At 39.0% G+C, this 18,849-nt stretch overlaps 1 protein-coding gene across 1 annotated transcript in view; it reads right to left on the bottom strand.

The window, feature by feature from the left end:
* Positions 1 to 2,263: 2,263 nt before the first annotated feature.
* Positions 2,264 to 18,849, bottom strand: part of LOC109105464 (ephrin-B3-like) — a 63,560-nt gene continuing 46,974 nt past the window's right edge. Inside the window, exons 3-5 of the mRNA XM_042759710.1 lie at positions 10,841 to 10,933; positions 9,480 to 9,548; positions 2,264 to 5,203 (exon numbers count right to left, since the gene is read on the bottom strand). Coding sequence (XP_042615644.1) covers positions 4,782 to 5,203; positions 9,480 to 9,548; positions 10,841 to 10,933 — 584 coding nt within the window. The 3' untranslated portion in view covers positions 2,264 to 4,781. The remainder of the gene's footprint in view (positions 5,204 to 9,479; positions 9,549 to 10,840; positions 10,934 to 18,849) is intronic.

Here is an 18,849-nt window from a genome sequence, read left to right as displayed (position 1 = left end):
TTTTAAAACCTAATTATCTATGCAGTCCACATTCATTTTATCACAAGTTTTATCAATAAATTCTTGCAAAACCAAATTATCTACGCAATCCACGTGAATTCTATCTCTCTACTGACTGTACATCAACAATAATTGTCTAATTTGCTGAGGTTTCATTTTTAACAGAGGAAACTGTAGGAGAAAAATCTGAGACACAGTTGAGAAATTCCCTGAGCAAACCATGGCCAATAAAATGCTCCTCTGGGTCATTAAAGGTGTACAAGCACATTTTAGAAAAAAATATTATGCAATAAAGATGACCGCAGAAGCCTATAAGGACATTTTTTAAGTGTTTTTCTTTCTCTCCCTTGTGTTCCAGAACCTTCTCCTTCACACCTAAATCACGTTACACCAATGAGAGGACTGTTGCATGACATAAGCGTTCCCAGGCCAATAATACATCCGTCGCCTCTGCATCACCTGTAACTGTGTGGAAACCTCACGGGGACAATCAGTGCCAGATTTTGCTAGTTTTCATAAAAATGAAATTGTTGCCAGAAGGCAATGGTTGCTTTCGCAACTGAATGGCATTACAGAAAACATACAGAAGGATCTAAAGGAAAGCAATAAAAGAGAAACTGAGATACAGTCTTGCATAACTAATTCGACTAAAGGTATTTCTGTGCACTTAAAGAACACATTCATATCTTAACTGGCAATGGATGGTGACTGTAAAAGCCAGTGTTTACTTTAAAGAAGATGAAATACCAGGAAGAATAGATTGATGGTAGAGTGGAAAGAAAAATAAAGAACATGGTTTCTCTATGTCATTCAGTTGCACGTTCAGTGGAAGGCCACAAAACTCAATGCATTTGAAAAATAAATACACACACAGTAAAGAAAATCCAAGAATGCACTGTAAAGTTTTTTTTTTGTGTGTTTGTGTGTATTTTAATCAACATTTCTTCAAAGGAATGTATTAGTTGTTTAACCCTTTTAAAGGCATGTTTGCAGGAGGGAAAACAAGAGAGGGATCGTGAGGGGGGAAGATGGAGGGATGGACACGGAAAAGAAAACAGCACACACAAACATGGTGGTTTACAAACGTCTGAACACATCACTGGAGAGGAATGGAGGTCTTTAAAGTGGCCGCCACCCGCTGGCTATTGGCACAGAGAAACACGTACACACAACTGAAGCGTTCTCTAAAAAAATACACACTTTGTGGTTCGTCCCCGCTTGTGTCTGCGTACAGAATACTGGTCCCAGCGTTTATGGTGAAAGCAAGTGCACAAAGAACTGCTCGATGTGAAAGATAGAAGATGGACCTTTCTGAGGCCAGATGTTCGATAAACGAGACCTAAAAAAGGGAGGATGGTGAGAAGAGAGAGTTTGTGTCTCCTCGTGTGTCCGAACGCAACATCACACCCTCTGCGTCGGTCCGTCTTTGAACGATGTCCACGTGTGTTTCGGACATACGCACACCTGCACGCACACACACATATCCAAGTCCATGTGCACAAGGTCAGAGACATGGCTTACGCTGATTGATTTAGTAAATGCAACAGAATTTGAACAGAAATCGAACGCTTAAATATGTATGAAACAGCCCACGAATACAACAGCGCCGAACAAACGTAACACCTCCACATTTTAGGCAACTTGATATTGAAGTAACAAAATCCAAATTGGCGTGTAAGAAGAAAACATCAATGTGACAGAAAACAATGTCATGTTTCTTTTTTTCTCACAGTCTTGATGCACCGGAGTGATACAAAACTAAATGCTTTTGAGAGACAAATATTGAAGCTTTCTAGGCAGATTGAAAACAATAACAGACAGATTGTTCAAGTCCCAATGTCAGGCACAAATCACATCTGCATAATAAAAATAAGATCACCAACATATTTGGGTATGAATGGCTTGTTATTATGTAAGTGTATGCGGTGTATTTCTTAGCAATAACATTCTTTTACACGCATACAAAACACACTGTGACAATGGCAGTGATTTAAAACAAAATTAGAACTCCGAAGGCCAGAAATATTCTATGCAAGTATGTGGACGCTAATGTTTTGTCAACATAGCAAGTGTAAGATCGAATGTGACTTGCTAAGTTTCGCTTTTTTGGAATAGTATACTAGCTTACTACTTTTGCTACGGCACCCTGCATATTATATGTGGAGGGAAAAAACTGAAAACAGATTAAGAAATCCTTCCTATGATTAATTTGTGATCACGTTTTATTCAGTCAGTCCCTAGTTTTTCTTAAAAAATGTCCACAATTAATGAGGGAACAAATTAATAAATTGTGGCAACAAATAAGATTTCTTGTTTTGTTTTGTTTTTTGTTTTTTCACCAAATCTCACATGCAGGGCTTCTTATTATTTATTTGCTACTAGGTAAAGTTAAGTGTTTCCGGAACAGCACACTAGTATACTATTCTTATTATGGAGCCTCGCACATGACATGCAGAATTTTTTTTCTTTTTATAAAATGGCCACAACTTAGGAATTTGTTCTCATAACTTTTTATTTTGTGACCACTTTTTATGAATTAGTTCCCTTGTTTTAGTTTAATAGTGGCCATGTTGTACTAATTTGTTCCTTCACCCTCACTAAAACAACAGAGCGAACAAATGAAACCTTGCCACAAATTAATTCTTTTCCAAACTGTTGATCTGCCATGTCAGTGAAAACTGACCATACAAGATGACAGTTTATGCTAATATGTCCTGAGTTCTGACACAAGAGTTTACGTTCCCATACTTGCATAGAGTATATTTCAGGCCGAAAAGAGAGATTTTCATTGGCACTAACAGAGACACACACACACAGCTAGTTACAAGGCTGCATGATTGAATGTGTGTGTGAGAGAGAGAGAGAGAGGAGAGAAGGAGAATGTGAAAGAACAACGCTAATCATGGCATTTGTTGAGGTAACCAGCATATATGCCCAATCAGAATGGCTTTTGATTGTGTTTTGGAGCTGTGCATATGTGTGTGTGATGAAAATCTCCACAAGAGCTTTTCTATGTGCCATGGCCATCAAGTCGTTCTCTATATGTGTGCGTCTGTGTGTATGTGTGTGTGTGTGTGTGTAAATATATGTACTTCTTAATTGAGATATGTCCCATACTCAAGAATTTGAAATGAGTCTAGAAATATTTCCACTTCACTTCATGTGAACAAAAAAGAGCACTGTGTGTCTGTAAAAGAGTAATTCTGTGTCCATCTATCCTGTTGTCCATCTGAGAGAATGAGTTTCTTTCTTCCCCTCATCTGTCTCTTTGTACCTCAGAAGACCATTGGGGCTAAATCTGCCTCTTCCAGACGAGTTTATTAAAAACCTTTCCATCCCTCTCTCTCTCTTCTCCTTCAATCAGCTTTCGACTTTCCTTCTCTCCCCCCACCTCTCCCTCCCCTATTTTTTTCTTTTATTGTTTGATTCTTCCACAGTTTCACAGTCTTACTAGAAGTTTCCTTGCTCGTGCGTGTGCTTTCACAACAGGCGGTGTTCGCATTCTTTTCTTTTTATTTCACCCCCATTCAATTCTTCCCTTCTTTCAGTTTTTTTCCCCTTTTTTCCCAGCGTCTTTAAAAATAATAATAAAAAAAACCTTCTCGGATTGTTCTACCTCAACACATTCACAAACGAGGTCTAGCTTCAAAACTACATCAGAGTACAAGGAGCTATAAAAATATATGTGTAGAGCGGAACGACATTTTTCCTCCTGGGAAAGAGGAAAATGAGGGGGAACCAAACAAACTCCGTTTCTGCAACAGAATGAAAGCATTAAATTAATTTACAACTCAAAAAGGGGAAGAAACAAGGTCAGCATGTCATAAAAAAATAGGAAAACAAAAATTAGGCCTAGCAAACTGCACCATTACATGAAAAGAAAATCTAAAAATTATTTTACTGAGTATTCATATATAATTATAATCTATGTGTTGAAAGCGATAAAAAACCTTTTTTGATGTTCGCTCATATTTTTGTGTTTTGGTTTTAAAACAGTCTAACAAACACACGCGCCCATGCTCACACTAACAAGTTTACTCAAACACGCACTCATCCACGCACGAAAACACTCGCGAGTTGTACTGAATCACGCTGGTCGCAACGCGTGCGACAGCAGTGTCGGAATATTTATCCTACACACTCACAAAATACACACGTTATTAAAATATACAAGATTCTCCACGCCACTACAACTCCACCAATCAAACACATGGATCCTAGATCACGTGACTGCAGCCTTGTGTGACGACCGGCTGAATCAGTGGCCCCTCTGCCTTTCAAAGGAGTTTAACACAAACTAGACTGCTATTTGTGAGTAAATGTAGCATTCAAAGTCAAAGTTGTCTTTGTAGGTTTGGACTGGTTGAGTTTTCTTTTTTGTGTGTTTATAGTCTCAGTTTTTGCAAGTACATCAGAAAAAGTTTTGATGCTTGTGCTCCAGAATGCCCCCCAAAAAAGGAGTTCATGTTTTTTTCAGTTGGCTGAATCACTCCAGGAGGTCTTCTCTAGCTTTAAGAATTTTTCCCCATGTGGGATGTCAGAGAGAGGGAGGCCCTCACATCAGGACATTCTCTCTCCAACAAAAGGCCGAAGTTGGGGTGAGTTTGCGAAGAATGGTAACACACACACACAGACACACTCAGAGAAATGTGTCTGAGAAATGCGTGTGAAGGTAAAAGGATCTGATCTTTCGGGGTGCAGACTGTGGGGGCAGGATTTAGGTCGTTGTTTAAGGTCGGTGTGGTCTTAGCAGATGTTGTCGGTAAGGTTGTCTCCGGTTCTCATACTTTATAGTAGATATTGGCGGGACTCTGAGGGGGCATTTCCTGTACGATGTAGACCGGATGGCCGTAATCCCCGCTCACTTTCTCGTAGTGCGGGCAGTATGCGGAGTCAGAAGTCCGCAGAGGGATGATGATGTCGCTAGGCTCCGAGCCATTGTTGTTGCCGCCTCCTACGCCCCCGACGCAGCCCCGTTTGGGCGAGGTCAGGGAGGAGAGGGAGAGGGGAGGGTGGTGTGATTCAGAATGCTTGGCGTGTCGTCGTCGGTAGCACACCACACAGATCACGGCAGTTACGAGCAGCAGGAAAGCTGAACCGCCTGCTGCACCTGCGATAACAGCGATGTTGGAGGGGGGAAGAGGGCCGTTTTCTCCACCAGAACTTCTAGGGGGAATTCTGGGATGTGTGTTGTTTCCAGCACCTGCAAAACAGAAAATTTAGATCAGTTAAACAGACATTTAAAGACACTCCATTTATGTGACTTGCTCCATCATATAATTTTCACCCAAATATAGTTTTTATTTCAAGATTTCGAGAAAATTATAGAAAATAATTAAATATGTAGTAATACAATGATTTTTCCACACACACACACACACACACACACACACGCACACACGCACGCACGCACGCACGCACACACACATATATAATAAGCTATGGATATTGAATGACTTTCAGCACTGCAGCAATCTGTCACACCATATTAAAGAGTGACAAAACAAAATGTATTGTTTGTATTTATGATTTATAATATGAATGCTATGAAAGCTACAAATTCATCAAAAATAAGCTTATAATCACATTTCTCCACAAATAGCTCACTGTGATATCTGCCAAAATGATAGAGTGTGTCACATATTGCTATTGCTTCTTTGAACAAACTCCGACATTAGATTAGTTTGCATAGGTCCCCTAAATTGATGTCCCTTGGCTAAACAGTTTTCTAAAGTTCAGTGCTTTTTGTTGGGGAAACTTTTCTGGATTGCATGTGGTGATGACACCCATTAGTGAGATGACCACCTTTAACTTGTTCCTGTATTGGATCGCAGACTCAGAGGAGTGCCCTTTGACACTTACATGAGTATTAGTTTGATGTAGCGGGTTCATTAGCGCTGCCACATCCTGCCCTCTAGCATCGCCTTCCTCTGTCTACCTCGTCATCTGATGGGCTAGTTAATGACTTTAACCAATCAAATGGAACAAATTAAATGGGGCCAGTCATCTAACCCTTTGATTGGCTTGTTCATGTCCTTAACAGATCAGACCGAACCAATTAGAGTCCTCCGTGTTCACTCAAACTGTCAGAAATCTGAATAAAATTTGGAGGATGTTGTAAAGTACTGGACTTTTCTCTGAACTCGCTGACCAGTGACTCACATCACAATGAGTCAAGGTGGATTGGGTTTCTGCAAACATGCATGCTTTGGCACGGGCGTAAAACACGCAGTGTAAACCTGTGGTCAGCCACTGCGGTCTGGCAATGGAGATGTGAACTGTAATCATCAGACCGTTGAGTTGAAAAATAAAGATGAGGGGATGAGTATTTGGACACAGCATTAAGACCTGTTCACAACAAGTACGAAATGGTTCAGTGACAAATCTCTATTCATTATGACAGTAAATTGGAAAAATCTTCCATAATCAGGCAAAGTTTAATCTCCAGTATGAATAGTTTCATAGAAGCGCTTGGTTTTTTAACTCAAAGTCTCTTTTGAGTGAATATCCATCCTTGCTGAATATTTGCTCTCTGTGTGAATTGGCCTTTACAGTGTTTGCAGTTAAGGCCACACCATGAATTATTCTTAATATAGCAACTTTTTTTTGCTAATGGAAGTTTTTTTTTTTTTAACCATAAAAGCTGTTAAACACTCAGAGGACACACCAGGGAGCAGCAGCTCTAAACGTTCTCCTCTGCATTAAAAAAAACATAATAAATAACTTTTTTTTACACATAGAAACATGAGCTGTGGTTTATGTGCTGCAGTTTTAAACACTGGGATTGTGTATTTAGCCTCTTCTATGAACAACAGCTGAGAGTGCATTTTAATAGATGTGGGATCTATGAAGCTATATTAGTCATTTATCTTTACATAACGGGATTATGGCGTGTGGGAGGCATATCACAGGGAAAATGCAAGCCAATCTAAACACTGTGGCTTGATTGGGCTCTTTAAGATGAGGATATGTATATTTAAAGTCTTCTAAAGCAATATGATAGCTTTGAGTGAGCAACAGACTGTTATTTGAGTGAGTTTTACAATGTAAATCTTGCTCTCTGTCCCCCATCATGTTTGGTTGTGAAGTATGTAAAACCAAGGGTGTTTGGTGAAATCAAATTTGCTTGAAATGGCAACTGAAATTAATTTTCAAAGAATAATAACTTGATTCAGTCACTTCTGGCTTCTTGACTGTAACATGTGAAACACTTTCTGTAAAGCACAATATATATTGTGAAAAGTGCTTTACAAATTAATGTAAATTGAACTGAATCAAACTTAAAATTTGGTGTTTGCACAAACCTTCTGTATGGCTTCAGAAGACTTGAAATATGACAGTTTTATGGACAACTTTCATGATACTTTTTGACAGCCTGTAGTCACTGTATACTTCTGGCGCATGTAAACGGGCAGTTTGAAGATTTATCAAAAAATTCTCATTTTGTGTTTTGCAGGATAAAAAATTGTTGGGTGATTTTGGGTGAACCATTCCTTTGAGAAGGCAAACTATAGCTCATTGGCAATGGGAAACACAGATTGGAAAGGTACAACAGATTTGATCACACACACATTAAATACAAGACATGGAACAAATGACGATTGTGCCTACTTAGCCGGACATAGCTGATGTTTCAGTGTGTGTATATGTGTGTGTGCAGTTGTGATCTCTACAGGAGACAATGAGAGCCCCTGCCGAGCACGGGAACAGTCAGAAATACAGGGATCTGACTCCAGGCACTCTCAATTGGCCCATCATTATTCTTGACACAATTCCTCTCGATTTCCTTCCTCAATTCTCTTTCTGTCCCTCACTCCTTTCCTCCACCTCCTCCTTCGCTCCGTGTCTGTATGACTGTCCGTGTTATTGTGCTCATAATGACCTGCAGCCCCCCCAAACCCACCTAAACCCTCCACCACTCCAACAAATGACAGCCAGTTAGATAGATAGACAGACTGACAGACACACACACACACACACACACACACACACACACACACACAGAAAGACAGACAGACACACACACACACACACACACACACACACACACACACACACACACACACACACACACACACAGACAGACAGACAGATAGACAGGCAGAGAGTCAAGATAGACAGACAGACAGACAGACAGACAGTCAAGATAGACACCCAGACAGACAGACACCCAGTCAGACAGACAGACAGACAGACAGACAGACAGACAGACAGACAGACAGTCAAGATAGACAGACAGACAGACAGACAGACAGTCAAGATAGACAGACAGACAGACAGACAGACAGACAGACAGACAGACAGACAGACAGACAGTCAAGATAGATAGACAGACAGACACCCAGTCAGACAGACAGACAGACAGACAGACAGACAGACAGACAGACAGTCAAGATAGATAGACAGACAGACAGACAGACACCCAGTCAGACAGTCAGACAGACAGACAGACAGACAGACAGACAGACAGACACCCAGTCAGACAGACAGACAGACAGTCAAGATAGATAGACAGACAGACAGTCAAGATAGACACCCAGACAGACAGACAGACAGACAGACAGACAGACAGACAAACACTCAGTCAGACAGACAGACAGACAGACAGACACCCAGTCAGACAGACAGACAGACAGTCAAGATAGATAGACAGACAGACAGACAGTCAAGATAGATAGACAGACAGACAGACAAACAGACAGACACCCAGTCAGACAGACAGAAAGACAGACAGACAGACAGACACCCAGTCAGTCAGACAGACAGACAGACAGACACCCAGTCAGTCAGACAGACAGACAGACAGACACCCAGTCAGACAGTCAGACAGACAGACAGACAGACAGACAGACAGATAGATAGATAGATAGATAGATAGATAGATAGATAGATAGATAGATAGATAGATAGATAGATAGATAGATAGATAGATAGATAGTATTTATGTTAAAGAAAAAAACAGAATAGGACACAAGGCACCAGTCTCGCACTCCCAGATGTCAAACCCGTGCAAACAAAGAGTGTGAGTAATTTTCTCATTCTATCATCCCACACTAATCATCCCCCTCTCCCTCCCATTTTCTGTGTCTTTCTTCCTTTCAGGACCAACTAAACCCAAGCCACTAAACTAATGGCATTAATAAGTCTCCAAAACGACGGCTCTCTCCTCCTCTCATCCTTTATCTTTCCCCATGTGGCCATTACCCCCACCGCATTCTGCTTCTAGTTTGCGGCTCCAGGGCCTCCGCAGAAGACACTGAACGGAGGAAAAGAGGGGGAAAATGAGGGAATGTGAGGAGGAGAGAACAAACAAAAGGGTGAAATATATCAAAAAGAACCCGAGTGCCAAGACGCCTGTTTCTCTCCATCCATCTGTCGCTTCCTTCCCTTGTTCCTTTAGTTATTTCTGTTCTTTTATTAATGTTGTGTCTGTTTGGGATGAGCCACGTCCTCATGATACCAAAGGCAGCTGTGTTTACCTGGATTTGGGTTGTTGATACGGTCCGCAGGGTCAGGTTTGGGAGATTTGGCTGGCAGACCATATGGACCTACGGATACATGATTGAGAAACCGTTTAGTAATTTTAATGGTTCAGTCAACGTGCACACAGCATAACAAAAACAAATATGCTACTGTATCACAACCATGTAAGTGATGAACAGTGATTTAAATACAACTTTGCCATCACAGGAATAAATTACATCTGAAAATATATAAAGACAGAAAATAGTTATTTTAATTAATATTACTGTTTTTGCTACATTTTTGATAAATGCAGCCTTGGTGAGCATACAAGACCTCTTTTAAAAACATTTAAAAAATCTTAATTATTCCAAAATTTTGACCAGTAGTGGATATATCAACTCAATCAGCAAGTTGATACTAATTAATATGCAGATATGTTTACCAATCATCAACAAATATATCTGCATAAGTCTTAAAGACACAGTAACAAAAAAAAGTCTGTTTAATTTTAAAGGTTCAAAAGGTCCTGTAAATATCAACTGCAACTTTAAGGAACAGAATAAAGCAAAACAAGTGTAGAATATAGTTCCTTTAAGATGTTTCACACCATTATGTTGTTTTTCAGGGGCTACCACTGAGGTTACAAACACTTTAAGACAGCAGATAGACATTTCACACACACACACAGTCATCTCTGAGCTTATGGCGAGCTGTCACACTTGTCAAAATGCCATGACAGTCTATGTGTGCATGTAGGCACATATCAGATATCTCCAACCGAAACGGTTTTTATTTAGATGACAAACAAAACAGACGTGACCTTTCAGCCACGAAGCAGATAACAACTACAGTGAGAGAGATCGAAAGGGATTTTTAAGAAAAGTAAATAAATGTTGTGAAAAAAAAATCTAATTCACAGCCAAAGATGGAGGCTAAAAAAAAAAAAAAAAAAAAAAAAAAACAGGTAAATAAATACAAAATGTTTCATAGTCTTTTCTGCTGTGTTAATCCGCTCTTATTCAACAGTGCAGTGTGATAGGCATGACTGATAAAAAACTCCAAACACACAACAGTCACGAGTGTTTGTGATGTACTGTTACGGCTCAGGGACTTGTGTCCACAGTCTGTTGGGATTCACTTACCGCTGTTTTCCTGAGTTTAATAATGAAAACGAACAAAGGGGCCGACAGAGTTTGTGTTTATGTGTAAACAAAAGCTATTGGTCATGAGTGTGTTCATGTGTGCCACTGAGAGAAACAATTTACTGAGCCTAAGTTTCTGCAAATGCAGCATCCGTAACTGTTTCAGGTGACCAATCCTCTGGCTTTGTCTGCCGATATGCTCCCAAGAGTGTGTGTGCCGGTGTGTTACTCACTCTGTCCCACTTTCAGCACCACCTTCATGCCCTGTGTAGCACAAACTCCTCCTCTCATGCTCTCCAGCCCCTGACGCGTCCCATCTGATGTAGCTGTGAGAGAAAAGAAGAGATTTACTACTTATTATTATATCATACACACAGCAAATAAGCAACAGCAATGTAAAATAAATGACTTCTTAATCGGTTTAATTACTGTTTTATGACTTGTTTTCCTGTATAAAAAAGATAAATATACTTGAAAAGCAAGACTGCGTAACATATTAAGCCTTGTTTTCATATATTCTATTTCGAATGTAAGTGTGTTCTGGTATTTTAACTGCAAGTGTAATTTCGTCTTACTGCACTGGCAGATTTTTTTCATGTTTTTCTTTTTTTGTAACATGAAAAATCTTGTTTTAAACATTCCCTGAACACAAGTATTAATATCTTAAGACTTCTAACGTACATTTTTCTAATTTCAAGACAATCATACTAAATGTGCAGATCAGAAAAATCATGAAAACAGAAGACTGAAAAAGATGAATACTGCCTACTATTGGAAAAAAATATGTGAAACAATATGAAGTACAGTATTCAATATCTTCAATTCAATGTTTTATACTGAAAATTAAAAAACTTAATTTAGCAAGTGTCATCCTGCTGATACTTTGGATATTAATGGGTTCTATTTTTCCTTTCATTTTTAATTCAAAATGTTATTCTTAATCCAAATTTGTGTAAAAATGTCTATACTTTTGGCAGCCTTATCAAATAATGAGTCAAAATAGATGTAAATAACTGATTTGTCACTATCAACATAAAAGGTCAAGTTAAGAGCTTTGCATTGTGGGATACAGTATCCCACATGTACTTTTATAATGCACATTTTGGCAAATTGTCATCTGACTTTTTTATGCACACAGAAAATGTACTCAATGTGAACAGCATTCATACTGCAAGCTACAAAAAATATGTGTAATATGGTGTCAAAAGCAGACTCACAGACAGATCTGATACTGTACCAATAATAGTTCCTACTGACACACAGTCATTCTGCACAGATATTTGATCTAATGTAGATTAACACACACAAATGTCACTCTGCATCATGGTGCAGCTCTAATGAGGCCTAATTTCCGGTCCCAGAGGAGGTCATTTAACATCCTAAATCGCTTCAAACTGCATCCATCACTCACACACACAAAGTTGCTTAATCCAGGACTCCTCCAAAACAAGGATATTGATAATGATATTGGTGAGCTTCATGGACCTAAGTGGGCCAGCGATGGCCGCTCCTGATATGAACTGGGCTGCAGGTGGACGTCATGTGAGATGTATGTGGGTCGAGGCCAACGGCTGGTTACATGTGGGCCAGACACACGGGCCAAAGACAGGACAGGACAGCTTGTCCTTGGTAATAAGGTCTGGCCGTCTTAAATGAGAGAGAGAGAGAGACAGAAAGAAAGAGAGAGAAATAATGATCTGATGTAAGTGAGAGTGCTAGATCTTATTTACTGAGGGTGGAGTGAGAGAGAGAGAGAGAGAAAGAACTGAAATGGAGGACAAACAAACCTCTGTCTCTCACTTGTGTACTATGTTATCCAGTCTTTCAAAGCCTCTAGATTCTGATTCCTTCATTTATTTTAAATCTATCACTCTCTGTCAGTCTCACATGGACTTTTTAAACGTTTTTGTCCATTTCAGAAAAAACACCCCTGGGCAGCAGAATAACATTCCCACCAATGACCCATGGAGGGTGTGAAAAAAAGAGACCTTCACACCTTCATCTCTCCCTCGCTCACACTCTCAGCCTCACTGAAAGACTGCACAGTGTGTTCAGACAGGGGCATAAAAAGACAGACAGAAAGACGGACAGATGACTGATGGACAGACGCATGGACGGACAGATGATAGATAGATAGATAGATAGATAGATAGATAGATAGATAGACAGATAGATAGATAGATAGATAAAAAAAAAAAAAAAAGATAGATAGATAGATAGATAGATAGATAAAATAAAAAGAAAGAAAGATAGATAGATAGATAGATAGATAGAATGATAAGATAGATAGATAGATAGATAGATAGATAGATAGATAGATAGATAGATAGATAGATAGATAGATAGATAGATAGACAAAGACTTAAGATAGAACAGACAGACAGACAGACAGACAGACAGATAGATAGATAGATAGATAGATAGATAGATAGATAGATAGATAGATAGATAGATAGATAGACAGAATGATAAGATAGAACAGACAGACAGACAGACAGACAGACAGACAGACAGATAGATAGATAGATAGATAGATAGATAGATAGATAGATAGATAGATAGATAGATAGATAGATAGATAGATAGATAGATAGAACAGACAGACAGATAGAACAGACAGACAGATAGAACAGACAGACAGATAGATGATAGATAGATAGATAGATAGATAGATAGATAGATAGATAGATAGATAGATAGATAGATAGATAGATAGATAGATAGATAGAAGAAAAACAGATGGAAAGAAGAGAGAGAGAAAGAGAGAGAGGGGGACACTGATGGTCTTTGACAAGCTGTTGCTGATGTGATTGAGAAGAGAGACGATAGGAGGTGATGGAAAGACCAAATGTGTGAGCAGACAACAGAAAAAAAAGTGTAAGGAAGAGTGCAAAGAGAGAGAGGGAGGGTGTCTGATGACACGTATGAATGTGGCTCTTCCCTATAAGCCGAGGTATTGAAAGGTCTTGAGGCAGAAAAAAAATAATAGGGGAGAAACAAAAGACAAGCAAGAACCATTCTGTTTATTGTAAGTAGCAAAGCTGTAGCTGTGGCTCTCCTTTAAAGATAAATGGGATGCAGAGAGACAAACAAAGAGAAAGAGAGAGATAAAGTGGTAAAAATGGGATGAGAGACTGATGGAAACACAAGGACTAGAGAGGGAGAGAGAAAGAATAAAAGAAAGACAGGATGAGTAATTTAGACAATGATCAGTACTGATGGCGGGATGAGGAGAAATGGAGGACGGAGTGTCAGAGGAACACCATTCTCCAAGTCCCATACAACAGGAAAACAGAAAGAGACGAAGGGCAGAAGTCATGAAGAAACATTGCAGGCATTTGTTCTTAATCACTTTGTGCATGTTATTCACCTCAGTGTGTGTATATGTCTCCAGGATAAGAATAAAAACTCGCATAAAGACAGAAGCTACTGCATGTCACAAAGATTCAAGAGAGAAGAACTGATAAAAAGAATGAAGTGTAAAGGCCAGAAGAGCGATTTAGTGAACAAAAAACAAACAAACAAATGAAGTCTAGGAGGTTATGTGTGTGTGTGTGTGTGTGTGTGTGTGTGTGTGTGTGTGTGTGTGTGTGTGTGTGTGTGTGTGTGTGTGTGTGTGTGTGTGTGTGTGTGTGTGTGTGTGAGAGAGAGAGAGAGAGAGTGTGCATCTCCCACGCATGTGTTTATGTAAAGGGCTTCTGGGATGCCTCTTGTCACACTAATGATGGTGATAAAGTGCAAGTCAGTCAGACGTGTGTGTTATGTGTGGGCGTTATCCCACAGCTATTATTGTGGAAGCACATTTGTGTGTGAGTGTGTTTATGAGAATTGCAGACAGTGAGAGAATGTGTGTGTGTGGGGGGGGGGGGTGCGTATTTAATGCTTTTGTGTAGCATGCTTGTTAGATATATTTTCATGACAGATTAAAAATAATCATGAATATTGAAATTTTGTCTGTTAAAGGAATATTGTGGGATATTTCTAACCTGTCGATTACCATAGACAACAATTTTCATTCTCAGAGTATATATATGAATGTGATCTTGGTCATCATTTAATTGCCCTCATGTCATTACATAAATGCAAAAACACAAAAAAAACACACACACAAAAAAAAAACTGAGCAAGACAAAAGTAGATGTTTAGCAGAGTCCATATAGTGAACGTGAATGGTGACCAGTGGCTGTCAAGCTCAAAAAATGACAAAAATTACCATGTCAGCATAATAAATGGGTATGTCTTCTGAATCCATAGTTTTGTTTATGTTGAATATATAAACATTTTATTCGTAATTTGCAGCAAATCCACAGTGTTTAGAACAACATCAGTGACAGTAATTCATTCTCAATTTGTATGTTTGGGAAAATGATCCTTTTCAGAAAATTCCAGCTTCGCATTTCTGTTTTCAAACCCTCTGGCCCATTTGCCTGCTACGCTTCCATTCAAAATGCATATATAAACAGACTAAAAGCATGTTTTCTCTTTGCTTCAGACTGAGGAACAGGTCAAAATTAATGTTTTATGTAATTGGCAACATTCCACACATGCTCTTCATAGACAATGAGCTGTAAATAACCCACAATACTCCATTAAAAGTGCCCAGATCTCAAAACACATCAATTATTGAGCTGCAAAACATGAAGTTAGTGTGAGAGTGTGAAATACGATGTTTTTTTTTCTTCAGCACAGTACTGTACCAGGAGAGATTTGCAATGCTGTCCTCAGCCAAATATTCCCACCTTTGGCTCACACTTCATATTTCCTGAAACTAAATAAGACTCAATAAATCAGCAGCAACAGATTCATATGGTTGATTTAAACCATTAATGAAGCCTTCATAAGCAATTAAAAGAGTGCTGACAGCTAAAAAGAGAGAAGGACGGAAGAATTCACCAAAAAAAAAAAAATGCCACGTAAGACTCACCGCCGGCATGAAATCATAATGATTTCCATTAACTTTAAAAGCAGGAGAAGTGCCGCAATGTTCTTACGAGGAAAATTTTATGCCGTTATCTACTGAAACAACAGCAATTTATGAGCGAAAATGGCTGCTGATTTTGAAACGAATGCAGATTTTGATGGCACTTCTCTTAATGTTTCTGGAATGGAGCGGTCTGTGTTCTGATTGGTCAGTTTCTGACATCCACAGAAGAGGCACAAGAACGGAGGACAGAGACGATGTGTGCTGTATACAACATTCACCCTGATGTGTTAGACAAGACCGCAATGTCATTATAATTGGCCCTGTGTGAGTTTATGATAAAGAAGCACATTTGAAAGCCTACAGGCTAACTTCAGATCGTGTGTGTATGTGCATGTCTTCGTGTGAGCAGGACAGATTAAGGAGCCTCTTGAGGTAGGTTCGAGTAAATCATACTGACAGTCTTGGCAATGATGCATAATTGCAGCTTATAATGTCCCAGATGATCACACAGTAACACTAGAATACAGTTGTCAAAAGCAAACATGTTTAAAACATAAATGACATATGACTGTGTATATATCTACTCCTTTCACACACATATAGGCAGGGCTGTAGCTAGGAATTCTGGGAACTCCTGACTGTATATTGAGCTGGGCCTCCTTTTTTTTAACAAAATGTAAGGACAATACATTTTCTGATTCCACCTAAACTGAATTGCAAAATGGAAAATTTATCAGTATTTCTCTCAGGAGACCACAGATCAAACAGATTAAAAACACTTCACATAGTTTATGAATTGAAGTGTTTTTAGGTCATATTGCAGGTTCAATAAATGTTAAACTTTATCGACAGCATTTGAAGCACAAGTACCACAAAAAACAATTGACATGTCAATTGTTTATTTTTTAATTTTAAAAGCATTATACACTATTGTTTATACAGTGAGTTGGGGTCAGTGAGAGTTTTATTTTTTTATTTTTTGAAAGAAAGAAATTAATACTTTTATTCAACAAGGACACATTAAATATTTATCAAATGCAACAGTAGACTTTTGTATCGTTTAAAAAAATCAATTTTTCTTTTTTTTCTATTCATCAAAGAAATGTGGAGAAATGTATCAGTTTCCACAAAAATATTATGTAGCGCAACTGTTTTCAAGGTGATAGTACAAAGAAATATTTATTGAGAAGTAAATCAGAATATAAGAATCATTTTTGAAGGATCATGTGACACTGAAGACTGGAGTTAACTGCATTTTTAAATAAATTTAAAACAGAAAACAGTTATTTAAAATTTTAAATAGGTAAAGGTTATATAAAATGTTTTAGGTTTAAAAAATATTTCATGCTGTAACTGTAGGGCTAATACAATATGTCCCCTATGAACTGCATATGTGAATATTATGTAGATCTATTGTTTAAATCAAATCTATGCTTTAAAAGTAGGGTAATCACAGCAGGTTTCATCAATAGTCTGTCCGTTTAAATGTTTGTGTTTAGCTTCAAATGGTGTCTTTGATGACAGTATTCTACAAAAATGATTTGCATTCCGATTCTAACATGCAAAGGCACAACAATATTCTTTTTTCATTTACTGTATTTCACAGATTTCACCTATTTCCCGCCACTTGTTACCAGTGTTTTTCTACCACCACAATGCATGCGCAGCTGCAAGCGATGCAACTGTGACATCTACTCCAAATTGGTCTATACTTTTGAAAGTATTAATGACTTGACTTGTATTGAACCTGCAATATTTCTCTAAAATACATTAATTAAATTGTTGTGGGCCCCTCTGAACCTGCGGACCCCTAGAGTCATTCCCACCTTTGATCCTATTAGCTACAGCCCTGCATGATCTTTCCTATATGCATATGACGTTTTCACTTGTGGCCAGTTATTCACGTTTCTACCCATCCAGACAGATTACGGTCATTCCTCTCTCCCTCTCTTGATCAGCCCCTGGGGCGGCACAGTGCTGCCAGCTTCTTCAGCGGGATGCGACCACAGACACGCAAGGAGCACATATACTTCCTCTTATATACACACACAAAAACACACTGTTACAAAGTCACAAAGCTGAATCCAAAGCATCCATGACACCGCACGCACTGCCAGCGCATACATTTCCATGCTGTAAATGGATGTTGGAGTGTTAGAGCGAGTATGATGTTAAAGTAAAGGCTCCAGTGGTTGAGTATTAAGAGAAGGCTGGTACTGGAGGCCTGCCAGGCAGGCTCGTGAACCACTAGAGAGAGTTTAGCCTGTCTGACCTCTTAACCATTCCATCTCTAATACTACTCCAGATGCCAGCCCATCAGCCTGTATGAGTAAACACACAACACAAATAAAAACTCCAGCAGAGCAAGTGTCCAAGAGAAGAAAACAGCTTACGAGGGCAGAGGTAACAGAGAAAGAGAGACAGATCTGAAAAATCCCTCATCCTTTTCTCCAGATAAGGAGTTTAAACGAGTCTATAAATAAGTGTGTAAACAAATAAAGCATTTGGTGGCTCATGTAATGAGATCAGACAGCTCTAATCCTGTTCAGATTGTAAAATCTGCTGGACAGTAAATCAGCTGTGGGATCTACTGAATATCAACACCATCAAGGCTTATAAAGCCTCTAAATATATTACATAAAATACAAAACAGATTCAATTTAATAAGCTGATAGAATATGCTTGGTGCAAAAAAGCCATGATGCAATGGGTAAGTGCATTATTTGCAAGACTTGCATATAGGATAATGAATTCTTCTTCAATGAATACAGAATATCTTAATGCATTATAAAAACACACTGGCTTAAGTGCTACCAACAGGCCTATCCAGACGGCAGCATTCTAGAAAGCAACACTCTATTGCAGAGTACAAGAGTGGAGCTAGGCATGCTGGGATATCTCCGCAGGACTCCTAGGTTATGTGGGGTTATGGAAAGAATGTCATCGGCATTCAGGCATGGATCTTACGTAACCTCGGAAGAGTGGCGTGCTGACAGTGAGGATGTGGGTTAGAAAGGAGGAAGGACATCCAACCTAAGTGGGTCATGTCTGTGGGCAACGACGTTTGAGTGCAGACCTCATTGGAGACCATGCGTGTGGATCTATGCCTTGTGCAATGCAAAACGAATCTGGATATATCTGCTTACAATGTGTGGGTTCAATTCAAACTGGATGAGTCATGTCTGCATGAGTCTAAACATCCAATGAATTTTAATTAAAGAAAGACAAGAGAAAGAAAGAGTGAGAGAGGACAGGAGGAGATCAATGCATTTGACAGCTCAACCACCAATATATCCATCCATCCATCGGTCTGTCTGT

This window comes from Cyprinus carpio, chromosome A7, assembly GCF_018340385.1.
Source record: "Cyprinus carpio isolate SPL01 chromosome A7, ASM1834038v1, whole genome shotgun sequence".
In the NCBI taxonomy this organism is placed as follows: domain Eukaryota; kingdom Metazoa; phylum Chordata; class Actinopteri; order Cypriniformes; family Cyprinidae; genus Cyprinus; species Cyprinus carpio.
The sequence above is the reverse complement of the archived record's forward strand: the minus strand, read 5'-3'. Positions and strand labels throughout refer to the sequence as shown.